Source organism: Myotis lucifugus, unplaced genomic scaffold (assembly GCF_000147115.1).
Source record: "Myotis lucifugus unplaced genomic scaffold, Myoluc2.0 scaffold_124, whole genome shotgun sequence".
NCBI lineage: Eukaryota > Metazoa > Chordata > Mammalia > Chiroptera > Vespertilionidae > Myotis > Myotis lucifugus.
In genome coordinates this window covers 3,008,481-3,023,432 of record NW_005871172.1, presented here as the reverse complement: position 1 = coordinate 3,023,432, position 14,952 = coordinate 3,008,481, and the positions used below count along the sequence as shown (strand labels likewise).

The following is a 14,952-nucleotide window of genomic DNA, read 5'->3' as shown; positions in this document are numbered from 1 at the left end:
CCTGATAATTATTGAGTGGACACTACACATTGTGAACTTTACATTGGGTGTCAGAGTTTGTATATCCCTCTAAATATCTGTGAACTTAGTGCTAAGATGCAGGACAATTTAATCCTTTCTGGACACACTTTGAAGTGCTGTTAGGCAGGTCCAGAGCTGCTTTTAATCTAGGGATAATTTGGCCCCACTACTGAGGTCACACCCTTCTGGGGATTCTACTGGATATGCCATCTGTCAGGAGAACTTTCTACTCTGGCTAATGGGAATTCAAACCATCCTTAGTCCTTTGTGAATCTTACAATTGTTTTGTCTGCTAATCTGATCTTCCCTATTGTTAGATAGTTTCCTCATATGCATATGCTAATCAATACTCAGCTAAATTTGGGGAACCTTCCGTAGCTCTTCAATGCACCCTCTGTGTGCAGCACTATCCTCACTGGCACCCCACTTCACTAATTCCATCCACCTTAGTATCCCTAAACTATGAACTCTATCTCTTTACTAAGGGAGGCTGCCAAACTTCATGTGTACTTCTCCCTGCACTATTGCCTGGCAATTCCCTCTAGATCAGTGGTTCTCAACCTTCCTAATGCTGCGACCCTTTAATACAGTTCCTCATGTTGTGGTGACCCCCAATTTCATTGTTACAGGTTGAACATAATGAAAGCATAGTGATTAATCACAAAAACAATATGTAATTAGATATGTGTTTTCCGATGGTCTTAGGCGACCCCTGTGGAAGGGTCGTTCGACCCCCCAAAGGGGTCACGACCCACAGGTTGAAAACGCTGCTCTAGATAGTAAGCTGAAACAACTACGGTCTTTGTCTCACTTGTTTCTTTTTAGTCAGGGATCACTGTCCTATACTCCTATTGTAAATATCTGAAAACCATTGTTTTATAGATTTTTTCCTGAGTTTCAGTCGTTTAACCTGGTACAGTATATCTGGTCCCTGTTCCTCCATCATAGTTGAAAATGTTAATCCTCCAGGTAGTTCATTAGTATCTCTCGGGATACACCTAGAAATTTCAATCACAAGCCCTACTACCACCACCACCATCTTCTTTATTTCCATCAGATCATCATTAACAGCCTCATCACCACTACATTAACATTTTGCAATACTCACTACATGCTAGAGGATGTATTCTCGCATTTAAGATCCATAATAATATTAACTTTCATTTTATGGAGAACATTAAGTCTGAAGAAAGTTTAAGTAACTTGCCCAATGTGACACGACTGGTAAAAATGATTGAACTGATATTTAGACAGAAGCATTCTGACTTCTGATGTTGAGAATTATAGTGAATAAAAATTCTGGGGGAAAGAAGGTACATAAAACCATTTGTGTCTATTTTTGTTACCTTCAGAGAACTAGCCTTTTGTGATGTAGACATGTTATATACACAAAGAAAGCAAGACACAAACAAAAACATGAGATATTTTAGTGACCATAATTCTTTCAATTAGAAGATTACAAGATTGTTCTCAGAACTTCTTCAATAATAGATAGGAGCTATTTTTAAAATTTAAAACATTTGTTTTATGTTTTGGCCTATATATTTTTACCCACACATACAATAAACAATCTCATATATATAAGGAATACTTCCTTTGTTATTAACATAAAATATAGTCAGGTCAAATTATATAGAGAACTCCCTAAGAATTTGCATGTGGTCAAGTGAGTAATAAAATTCAGTTGGCCCACGAAGCTGGAATGGTGAAAGCAGATATAAACTTAAATTTAACCAGGGAACATTTTACTCATCCAGTAAAGGCTTGGTTTGGTGCAGTTCCATTTGGCCAATTCACTTATAAAATGACTTTTTCATGTTAAAATAGCTAATACTCAATACCTCAAATCACTGATGTTTGATATGCTCATACTCTAACAACCATAATTAAACAAAGTGCCTTGGTTTGAGTTGTAGAGTTCTGACTCTTATTCAGAAATAGAAACTCTTGGAATATAAAAAGTGTGTTACCATAGTTATGCTACCTTAATAAATGTAAACAGCGTATTTTCATATTTCAATATTTCTAACAACAAAGCATAAATGTCCATCTAGTTCTTTGGAGAATCTAAAAACATGGGTGGCATTAAATTAATTCCTTTAGGTGTGGCACAGCCAGACTATCTCTCTTAATGATGTTTACTTTTCTTATCTTTGGTATTAGGATCCATTTCTATAAAGTCCTTTCTGAAATCTCAACATTTCTGTCTGCAAATATTAGAAAATAAAATGATTTCAGTGAGTCTGTAGCATTCAATGCTTTTTTGTTGAGTTTTAGATATTTTCCATGTGAAGATTTAATCATTGCAAATTTTCTCCCCAATGAAGTACTTTGGGCACATTACAATCATACATCTGTGCTTAGCATACTCCTCTAAGTAGATAAGTCAATTATATAAAACAATTGTTTTTCTGAATTGTTTGAATTTGTTAATTCAATATAGGAAGGAAAGGCAAGCATAAAAACCAACCAGTACCACCTATAGGTACCAGCTGCAGCACAAAGTTGGAATGGATCATCAATTTCCCTTAGTCACCAAGTCCCTCATGGCCGCCCCATTCTTAGGCACTGAAAATCAGTGAGGAAAGGTATCTATTAATGTCCTAGCCATACCTTGGGAGAGCCTGTTTATCTTATCACAACCTATATGGCATCAGACATGATTATGCAATGCTACCCCTCATTCTTCAGAGCCCACCTTTCTATTTTTGAAGGGGAGACCTTTATCAGAAAACCACATAAAGCCCAGCATTAGGCTCTTTTTTTGTTTCCCTTTTTAAATCTAAAGTTTGGAGATCCTCCTTCTCTAGTAGTATAAGTTGGCTCCCCACCTGTTTAAGAAACTTAGAGAGAAATGTCACAAGTCTATGACAAACACTGGTAATAAAACCATGGCCATTCATGCCAGTGAACATTAAAAAATAAAAGCTAGAGTCCAAAGGGGGAAAACTCTTGAGAAGTGAGTTTGCGTTTTTAGGTAAAGATCTCACAATATGGCACTATTGTTATCAAACGGGAAACACCTGTTTCTCAGTGCTCAATCATGAAATTCACCATAAAGAGGAGCATTTGGGGATCCTTTATGTTGCTCTGCTTCCTGCTGTTTATTCCCAGCACAGCCTGGTTCACTACCTTTTTTGTGAAGCTATTTTCCAAACTGTTTCCACAATCCTGCAAAGCAAGTACCTTAACTTGAGTTACAGGGCTGGTCCCTCTCTTTTCATTTTTTATCCCAGTAGGTGAGACTGCCCCTGCTGTGTTTGGTGGCTGTGGAGTTGATGGCATCTTTGCTCCAGGTGACACCTGCATGCTGGCCAGCTGAGCGGCATAGAGTTGCTGCAAAACAGGGAAGACAAACATCATCTCTTTAAATGCAGCTGAAATGGAGTTTCAAAAAAACTTACCGTATTGTTAGATAACTATTTCTCTGACAGCTTTGCAATTTCTCTTTCACTATTTTTTAAAGAGGAAAATAAGAGAGATCAAATAATGTAATAGAAAACAAACAAAAAACAAAACAAAACAAAAAAATAAGTACTGGTATGGGAGTCATTGTCCTGTCCCTGGTCCTTCCAGCAATAACTTTATGTCCCTAAACAAAGGACTTGATCACTCTAGAACTCATTCTCTTCAATTGCCCAAAAAGGAATTTGACTAAATGGTCTCGAAGATTCTTTCTAGTGTCTAAAATCTTTACTAAAAGTTCTTTAAAAGTCGGTGTGTCCATTCTTGTAATTTTAACATTCGTGAACTAAGAAACTGATCTGAGCTTTCCTAGGGATTTCCTACAAGAACATTGCTCTCATTCGGTACTGACCACGCTTCTCTGGGACCGCTGATCTCTCTGAAGGATAAAAGTGCTGCCCTCAAGATCCCTGAGGCCCAATGGACATCGCTCTTTTCTCAGGGTCTTATTTCTAGGCAGTGTATACCATGGTCCTAAGGAAAATACAGCCAGATTTATGAAAAAATAATAGTAAAAAAATAAAAGTCAAGCTTCTTTCTTGTAGCACAGGACGTTAAACACTTAACTGCCAATTTATTAGGTTTTGGATGAAATTGGTGACACATTAACTAGTTGAACTGCTAGTTGACCAGAATTCAGATACCTCAATCTTACCACTATTTCATGCTTGAAAATGCCATTTAAATATTTTCTTTTCTTCTTATCAAGAATAAGCCGTTACCTTAATAGGCATATTATATCATAATAAGTAGAAAACTTCCTAGTTTCAGTAACCACAAAGAAAATAGCTCAAACTTTGCCACATTAGTAGGGGAGAAAAAACAGGTGGTTTGTATGTAATTTCCAGTATTACTATCATTCAGATGGACAAATAAAAAAAATTACAGTAATCAAAAACAGACCTTTCAGCACATGTAATTAAATGAAAGCTTAATAAAGAATAATTTTCCAGAGCCAGATGTGCTTATGTCATGATTGTTGCTTTCTTTGGAACAATTTTTCTAATATAACAAGCCTCTAAAGAAATTAAAGCTTCATAATTCTGTGTGTGCAATGACTCAGTGGCAAGAAAAATTCACAAGAGTCAGTCAAACTGCTAAAACTTAGAGGAGTAAAGAGGACTGTCTTTTTTGTTTCCTTCTTATCCTGTTGTATCCTTTTCCTTTGAAATTCAGCCAGATGTCTTCAAAGGGGGGCAAGTGAATCTTACGGAAAATTTTCTGCTTGGTGTAAGCCAGTGTAGAAAAGTTCTGTACTGAAGTGGAGATGGTGGAGAACTAAAAAAGTGTTGACTGCACAGTAGCTGGTATCATGACCAGTATGTCTGACTATCGAGTATTAAAGGGTCATGAAATCTTAGGGAGGCAAGAGTCCTTAGACATCATTAATGCCTTCATTTTACCTCAGTAATTCACAAAATCAGAAGAAAGTCAAGTATCATGCTTTTCAGATTGAAGACTTTAGGTTTGACTTTGATAAAAAGAATCCTGTTTGTCAAACAGATATAGGTTTAAAAAATAGTTTCACAGCTCACCTGCTAAGCTAACATCAATTGTATATGTTTTATATGCAGGGCTCTGTGTTAGGCACTAAGGAAGATGCAAAGTCTTGGAACAAACATAAAGTTGTATAGGAGATGTAAGCTATGGATCCTTAATGCCTAGCTTGCACCTTCCTTGTGATGCTTATCACAATTTTTAACCTTCTGTTTAGTTATGCACATGTCTTATCATCTTTGATACACTGTTAGCTTATTGAAGTCCCGATCAATCTAATTATGTTTTAACTAGAGGCCTGATGCACGAAATTCATGCAAGGGCTCGGCCCTCGCAGCCCTGACTTCATCAGGAAGGTAGTCTGGAAGGACGTCCGGAAGGTCATTCAGCTGTCTGGTCTAATTAGCATATTACACTTTTATTATTATAGATGCCAAGCATCAAGAACAATGCCTTGCAAATAAATGATAACAAATCAATATTTTCTGAATTAACTAACAGTGTTTAAAACCACTGGATGTTAGGAAGGTGAAATATTCTCTTTCTATAAATGAGGCAACAGAAGTGGAATATGATTATATTTACTATGTATGTAATGAATAGTTTTATGATGTTGAGTTTAAAAAAAGGAAAATAAATTCAGTGCAAATTAAATTATATTGTTTCACGAGAAATGATTCATGTAAAGTTGTTTGTTAAAATGTCAGGTAGATAGCTGCTCAATAATTGTCAAACTTTTCTAACACAATTATACTGCTCGAGCAGTAACTGTGGAGCAGCACCAAGTTTTCTTCTCAGCCCAGTTACTTATAAATTTAAACGTTTCTCTAAATGCTACTGTATCTTTTTTTGAAAGAAGATAAAATATTAGTTATTCAAAAAATAATTTTAGCTAGATCACTGCTTTACAGACCAATTGTTTACATAGGGAGAAGGTTAAACTCTGATTAACTATCACATAAGAGTTTATAACATAGGATTCTTAGATCATAGTTATTGGTCATAATGATGATAATAATGAATATTCATTTCCAAATACAGTTGAGGTTTTTAAAAAAATCAACAATGTAGTAAAGCTTCTAACAGGCTTAGCCAAAGTTCACAAACATTTAACATTGGGTGAAGAGTGTTTTTATAAATATGGATTGTTCCATTTCAATTTTGAGAAATGCTCAGTGACTGTTTGGGATACTGAATTATTTCTTTTTCCACATATGTAAAATAAATGCAGTGCACATAAATGTTAAAATAAGTCTAGCTAAATATTTTTCAAAATTATAAAATCACTCACATTTTAGAGGAGCACTTTTACAAATGCTTTTACTATTTTACAGCTAAAAATATTCCACCTATTTTATGAGTTCATTTTTAATAAAGTAGTCAGCATTAAAATTTTGGTAAGCTGAGCATTGACATATTTGGCATCTAAAACTGAAAGGACTTTAACATATCATTTAGCCGAGTCTGACCTCCCCATTCTACTGATGAGCTGAGGTCTAGAGAGCAGAAGCAGCATGCCCGAGATTGTGTAAGTGCTTAGGACTCACTCACTCCAATGTTATCATTAAAAGTACAAATGGATATATGATGAAGCAACCTTTGCACCTTTCAAGCATGTTTGCAGCATTGATGAATGTGTTCAATGATGGATCTTTATTACCTGCTCACTATTAACTAAACACTGTGCTAAAAACTAGAGGTACCACAACAAGCAACTCAGAAAATAATCCCTACCTTGATGAAGCTAGAAAGAGAAATATATTAAATAAATGCTTAGACAGTAACTGTAAATTATGGTTAAGATAAGTGCTGAGAAAGGAAAATACAGAATGTCAAGAGACCATCTAATAAGGGTATTTAGCAGAGTCTGGAGGATCAGAATAGCTTCTCTAAGGAAGTAACATTTTAAGTAAGAATTATCCAGGTGGAAAGGTTGATAATGAACATTTCAGAAAGAAGAAACATCAATTATTATGGCTCTGAGGTAGGAAAGAAGGCAACATTTTCAGGGAACTTTAAAAAGGCCAATGTAGCAAGATTGTTGCGTGAATGCGGAGTGGGATGAGAAGAGGCTGGAGAGGAGTAGGGCCTTAGAGGCCACATTAATAATTTCAGACCTTATCCCCCAAATAGAAGTATCTACAAAGAGGAATGAACTGAAACCAAGACACAACGAAGTTTTTCTATGATTTACCGCTAACTCATTGACCGATCTTTTAATTAAATTTGATGAAGATCTCACAAATCCACAAATATATACCTCCAATAGTAATTATAGAGTTTTTGTCCTGAGACTAGCCTTAAAGGACAACCTATCTTGCATCTGGATCCTAGTGACACTTAAATAACTAAGCCTGCTTAGATTCAACACAAAACAGTAGGTCTTACCAACCAAACTCAGCCTTATGGTAAAATTCTTGAGTGTCTTCGAGTATGCACACTGGTCTATGGCCCGGACCTAAGAAATGTATTGTGTCAGAGTCATTTTATAACACTATTGTATTTGGGAAGAGAGGCATACTTTGCCCCCAAAACAGAAAAGTTCATGTCAAATTATAATGGGTGGTGTCACAATGTACCTGATATTTACCCTAATGTGAAATATATATATATATGGAGTGCGGGGGGCGGGGGAGGTTCAAGGCCTTTTTTTCTCATAATCACATGGTTTTCACATAACCACTTAATGGGTCATGCAGTCATGGGACATCACTCCCATTCATTCATGTGTTAATTCAACAAACATACAGAGCACTAACCTAGGTACTGTGCTAGGCATTTTCCATTTATTATTTAAACTTCAAAAGCATTATATAAGATAGGATTACCCATTTTAGAGTCAGTGTCACTTTTAAGCCCATGTACTTTCTGCTTTTTCGGGTTAAAATTAGATTATTTTAAATAAGCTATACAGTGAATCACAATGAAACCCATTTCCTGTCCCTAGCCACAAGACAAGGATCATTGTCCAAGGAGAAGAGAGACTCTGAATTTGCTGCTGTTCTGAGCTCTCAAATAGCAAACTATAATTCCAGATGTCTTACAGCTACTTCTTCTAAAATGGCATTTCACAGTCCTCAGATGGAGACCACCAGCACCTGGAAGGAGCAAGAGGCATAATTTTGATCCAAACAACTCCCTTCTCCAACCAATCTCTAAGCCATAACATAAGACACCTGAAATACCCTAGTGACACATGTTTTAATAGACTGATAAAGTAAAAAGAACCATGCAGAGTATGGGTAGAAATAGAAGAATTTGATAAAATGGACACTAACAGGGGCTTTAAACTGGCACCAGGATGCTCCAGTATACAGAAACCAACAGTAAAGAAAGCAGGCACAACTTCACACACTGGTTCTCTTTGGAGTAAATTCTCCTGTGTTTTATCATTTCAATTAGAAAGGGCATTTTTAAGTGGCCTGTCAGAATCTGGCCCAAAGGAAAAAAAATTCTCCCTCAAATGCAATGTGCCAATTGGTGGATAATAAGGAAAGAAAGAGAAGGGAAATGCCTTTCTATAAGAAGAGATTCACAGACATGACTGAAATTTCAACTCTTACCATCATATTCACCCCATTTCCTGGGTTTCCACACATTGTCTGGGAACCCCAGGCCTAGCCTAGGCTAACTCAGATTCTGTTCTTGTGTACTGACTCTACTCAGGGGATCCCTACTTGAAAGAAACAAGCAGGGTAGGATTTGGGGTATCCTTAAGAAAATGTCATTATTTACTTGATTGATGCTGTCTAACACTAGGCCCCACGCCTGGCTCAGTTCTCCAGAGAGATCCTTCTCAAAACAATGCAGACAACCATTCCTCTGCCTACCAGGCAAGGCTGCTGCAAAGCTGGACAGGCTCGGCTGTGAGGAGGTGGAACGAAGACAGAGGTAATTAAGCAGCCTGATTTAGTGCTTGTTCAGCACAGGAAAGAAAGTGTGTCAGTAACAAGTCATTACAGACTGAAGGAGGGGTGGGGGAGAGAGCTTACAAATAATTTGAAAGAGATCACAAATACTTTTACTTCTCATAAACCTCCAATGTCAACAAATGATCCAGGAAACATAGCTGCGGTTTTATGGAAGGAAAGAACTGAAGTCCTTGTTTTCAGCATAGAAGGTACTTGTTTAGCTCTACCCTTAATATTTGACACTGAAGAAAATTGGCTGTAGATAGGAGGTGGGAGAAGGAACGGGGGAAGAACCACCACACCCACCTTTCATATATTGGGTTAATTGCCAAGTCAATCTCCTTGCCCCTTCTGTATATTTTTCTATTGCCATATTATTTCTCCTTTCTTATTAATCTCTCTGATTTGTCGTAATTCTACTCATCTTTTGAGTCTCAACTTAAAAATCACTTTCTTCTTTAAGCCTTACCTGACCATTGCCTTGTGTTCCTACCATTTCACATCCTCTATCTCTGTGTACTCATGAAATGTCTTTTCTTTTATTCATGTCTTTCTCTACCACCAAACTACAAGTCCCTTAAGGTGAAGACTGGGTCTTATTTGTTTTATGTCTCTAGCACCTAACATAATGACTAACATTTAATAGATGCTCTTTTAACACTGACCATTAAAACCCCTTCTTCATCATCCTTGTCTCTATCTGCTTGAAATTGCTCTCATTTCTGCCTACACCTTTTCTTCATTTACCTTTTCTCACACCCTCTCCAAAAGAAACCCCAGCACTGGAAGTCATCTTTCTTTGTTTCTTCTCCTTGAACCTACAGGCATGTGGGTTCATCATGCAATGCACTGATTTTCTTGCAAGAAGCATCAGATAACACAATGTCAACAGAAGAAAGAATTGCAAACATCATTTAATCCAATCCCTTGGCTTTACAGGTGAAGAAAACTCAAATCTAGGGGTGGGGGGTATTTGCATAAGAATACCAATTGGTGAGCAATAGGTAGAATAACATCTAGAACCCAGGCTCCCTATTTCCCCATCCAGTATTCACATGAATTCATTTATCCGTCTTCTGTTCTCTTAGGGAAGTGATGCAAATAGAATCTGTACATTCTATCAGAGCTTTGGGGTTGAGCTGCAAAAAAAAGGGGGGGGGATGTTTTTCTACCCTAGGATTTAAAAGAGAATTTTATCTGATATGTACTTGAAAAGTAATCATTGGGCACCCGAGAATAATTTACATTTTAGAATTTTATTTTAATATTTGTTTTAAAATGTGCACATTTTAAAATGTAACCATAGTAATTAGGTTAAGGTAATTATAATCACGTTAAGGTGTTTTAGATTTTTAAAATTAAAGTTTATGCAAATACACATAAAGGGCCAAAAATTTGTCTCAGGTGAGAGCAGACCTATTTCACCTCCTTTGAGATTTCTGCCATTTGCCTTTCCACAACAGCCAAAGGAAAAATGGACACGCATTGACTATAAGCCACTGGAGAGCCAGGACCTGTTTAATTCATTTCATTATCCCCTGCAGCAGGCTCAAGAATGTCAAGTAAAGAAAAATGAATTGAAAAGAGTTTTCCTGGCTAGAGATCCTCTTGCCTATTTTCCCAAGCACAAAGAAGCTTGCTCCTCTGACATAACTCGGGCTAATGGCATGGGGGAGTGGAGAAAATATGTGGGGTACAGAGGAGAGGAGAAGTTATATAGAAGAGATAGAGAGAGAGAATAGGAGAGAGGCTCAGGTCAAGGTCTTACCCTTACAAGAAGAAAATTAAAAAACAAAAATAAAAACAACATGGAGTCCATTAGGTAACAGAGCACCTAGTCGTCATTATATTGGAATGCACTCATAAGAGCTTTTCCTTATGGAACATAGTTGCACAGTACAAGTCACTAAGAATAAACACAGCTCCCAATAGTTTTTTTAAATATATTTTTATTGATATCAAAGAGAAAGGGAGAAGGAAAGAGAGAGAGAAACATCAATGATGAGAGACAATCACTGATTGGCTGCCTCCTGCACAGCCCCTACTGGGGATGGAGCCCACAACCCATGCATGTGCCCTGACCAAGAATGGAACCATGACCTCCTAGTTCATAGGGCAACGCTCAACCTCTGAGCCCCACCAGCTGGTCCCCAATAGTTTTAAGAAGAAAACTCAATCTCTTTCTGCTTCTTCCAAGTATCTTTATTTTAAGTTGCTAAATAAAATATGTAAATACATGTTTGATGTACAGAACAAAAAAGTTCAGTATTAAAACAATTAGTAATTTGGTTCTTGAAGGAAGATATTGGAAGAAGTGATAATGAGGGCAGTTGGAAATTGGCACTGGGGGAATGAATCTGACTGTTTTCCTTCTGTTTCCAAGAGCCAGGCAGGCAAAGCTGAAGAGGCCCCGCTCTGGGACTGTGCTCCAAGTGGTGCAGCTTGCATTTGTAACGCCCTTTAACTCTCTAGGCACAAAGCCCAGCTCATCAGGGGAACCTTAAACTAGTGCATCTTCACTCTATCAATAAGATACACAAACTCGCCAAAGAAGTTGAATTTGAAATCTAAGCATGATTTCCCATAAACTAAGCTGCAGAGAAATTTTCAATGGGTATATATATTGAGGATATGTGCTGAGTTTAATCAATTACTTTTTGTTTTTAAATATATTTTTATTGATTTCAGAGAGGAAGGGAGAGGGAGAGAGGGAGAGAGAAGCACCAATGATAAGAGGGAATCATTGATTGGCTGCCTCCTGCATGCCCCTTACTGGGGATCAAGCCGGCAACCGGGGCTTGTGCCCTGACCACGGAATTGAATCATGACCTCCAGGTTCATAGGTTGATGCTCAACAACTGAGACGTTGGCTGGGCCAATCAATTACTTTTAATACATGAATGTAGAACTGGTTCCAAATATTTAAAAGCATTGTTACCGTGCAAACAAAAGATGAATTTTGATTCAGGTTCATTGAAAAATTATTAACTGAGTGGCCACTATGGGCCAGGTACTATTTGGGAAAAGAGAAGTGAGCAGTTAGAAAACGTTGGGGAAGAGAGGGGGGAACAGAGGACAAATAAATAAGCACATAAATATGTAATTCTGGTGGTGATATGTGCTATGAAATATAACGTGACCAGGCATATGCATATGGGGGAGAGGGGATTTTTAAATATAGGGGAAATCAGGAAAACGAAAAGAAGGGGACAATTGAGTAGAGACCTGAAAGACATGGAGGAATAAACCATGTCATTATGTGGGGATAGCATCCCAGGCAGAGGCAAAAGATAGGTGAATGTCCTGAGGCAAAGGTGTGCTTGTGCTTGTAATGTCTGAGGAATAGCAAGACGGCCAGTGTGGCTGGAGCAGAGTTAGCTGGGCAAAGGGTAATAGGTCAGGTGTCAAAAAGTTAACAAGGGGCCAGATCATGTAGACCTTATGTAGTATCTAACAGACTTTGAATTCTATTCTGAGTTTCTAGGAAATACAATTATAACAACATGGCAGACCTGGAAATCCCTCAGCAGTACCCACAGGAAAATCTGGAGATATGCCAGGGCTGCTTTGCCTTGTCCCTCAATGACTGCCAAAAAAACAGATGCTATTGCTTGAGAAATATTCTACAACTGCCCAGCTTCAATGCCCTTCAATTTCCATCCACAATAAAGCCTCTCAAACAACACAGAATGAAGACAAATATGGGTAAGCATACAATAAAAAAAGTTTTTACTTAAATTGTTAAAAAATATATACATTTGGGAAAACAAAATTGCATGGAAGTATATTTTCCAAATGCTATTTTTAAAACTTTAATCAATAGAACAAATGTTGCTGGTTGGAAGTAAACATGTTATTATATGGAAATGATTTTACTGTTTTTAAACTGAATTTGGTTTTTAATTTCTCAGGGACTTTGAATTCATGAACACCAGAATCATGCTAATGAACCAAATTCATACCTATGAGGAAATGTACAGATCTATTAAACATAAATTCCATATTGATCATATCAATATGAACTGTGCACTTCTAATCAATATTGACAGAGGTAAGGATGTATTTTGAATTAACTTTTAAGTGTTCAAGTAAAATAAGCAAGAAATAATGTATAACATCCTCTTCTATTTGCTTTTTTTATTATTATTTTGAAAAACTGTTTTCCCCTACTTCAGAGCCACCTCTACTAACTGTCATTTTTTAAACTGCAAATGATCAGTATTGCCAATTGGAGAACTTCAGCATATTTTACAGTATGTAAATACACCATCTGTATTTTACAGTAATACCCATGGCTTCCTCCCTAATTAGCAGAAAGGAATGATATCTTACACATAGCAGCCATAGTAAAAGTTATTCAAATAGTGTGTAATAAGCATACATGGTGCTTTATTGTCACTAGATATGATTCTGATAGATATCTCAATAATCCTCCTTGACAACTCCTTGTAGCAGATGAAGCAGGTAATGGTTAACATAAAGGACTGAAGAAGGAAGTTGGGAAAATAGGGTTTACATGCTGCTCTGAGAAGCAGTGTAGCTCAGTGACTGGGAGTACACACTCTAGCCAGAAATAACCCGTTTCCTGTGATCTCTGCAAGTTATTTCATCTCTGTGGGCCTTAAATCTCCCCATCTTTAAAATGGGTAAAAATAACAGTACCTACTCCAAAAGATTGCTGTATGGAGTAAATTAATGCACATAACATACTAAGAAGAGGGAACACTAGAGACTCAATACTTTTAGGCTCTTATTCTTATTCTTATCAGTATATTCTTTTTCAGAGATGTTACTCTGAAAATCTTACTCAGAAAAACATTCGGAATTTTGATTTACTTTAGCAAAAATTAGGGAAACAAAGATGAAGAATACTAGTAATGCTGTCTTTCAGGAGCTCATAGCAAGAACAGAAAGGAGAGGGAGAAAGACTCAATATGATGAGTGGTAAAGGAAGCATTTATAAATTACTGTGAAACAGCATCACCAGGCACACTTAGCTGTTTGTTTCCAGCTTTATTGAGATACTAGAGGCCCGGTACATGAAATTCGTGCATGGGGGGAGGGTCCACTCAGCCCAGCCTGCACCCTCTTCAATCCGGGACCCCTTGGGGGATGGCCTACTGCCGGTTTAGGCCCGATCCCTTGGATCGGGCCTAAACTGGCAGTCAAACATCCCTCTCACAGTCCTGGACCGCTGGCTCCTAACCGCTCACCTGCCTGCTTGCCTGATCGCCCCTAACTGCCCTCCCTGCGAACCTGATCACCCCTAACCACCTCTGCCTGCAGGCCTGATCACCTCCAACTGCCCCCCCACCAGCCTGTTTGCCCCCAACTACTCCCCCTGCTGGCCTGGTCGCCCCCGCAGCCTGTTGCTTGGTCGTTTGGTCGCCCCTCACTAACCCCCCTGCCGGCCTGGTCACCCCACGCAGCCTGTTCGGTCGTCCATTCGGTAGCAATGGTCACTTAGACTTTTATATAGGTAGATAATGGACAACACTGTGAGTTTAAGGTTTACAATGTGATGGCTTTGTATATGTCTATCCTGTGGAAGTGGCTGGTTAACACAAACATCATAATTAGTTTGACTGAGGACAGTGAGGTAGGCCTTGCTTACAGGAAAGCTCAGAAAGATATCCTATGTTTACTAGAAGTTTAAAAATAATCCTATAAAATTATTTAACAACAACAACAAAAAAATCCTGAGTAGAATAGACACCGATCCCCTGAAACATTTCATGGTTAAGCTAATAGTTTCTGTTTTGCTTTTAGTAATGTCTCCCCCTCCCAGCCCTCTCCTTTGGGATAATGCTCTAAGGCTGTGCCCCACGGAACTAAGGCGTTCACACTACGACCTGATGTGGCTTTGAGAAAGCTGTGCGATTCATAAAATGTGCCACTTCTCTAGAAAGAGGGCAACTGCCCTTGGCTATTCATTTAGGGAACAGAAACTTTGTTTTGTCCATTGTTCGACAGAAAAACCTTCAGGCATTCAAAGTCCTCATTTAGGGGGGCTTGTGCAGAATTTCAATATCTCCGCTAAGCCTACTATAACACCCTT

At 37.9% G+C, this 14,952-nt stretch overlaps 1 protein-coding gene across 2 annotated transcripts in view; it reads right to left on the bottom strand.

Moving 5' to 3' along the window:
- SOX6 (SRY-box 6) overlaps positions 1-14,952 on the bottom strand; it is a 458,732-nt gene that overhangs the window by 77,614 nt on the left and 366,166 nt on the right. For both annotated transcript variants that reach the window (XM_006093837.3, XM_023758148.1), the window contains exon 10: positions 3,208-3,357. In XM_006093837.3, coding sequence (XP_006093899.1) covers positions 3,208-3,357 — 150 coding nt within the window. The remainder of the gene's footprint in view (positions 1-3,207; positions 3,358-14,952) is intronic.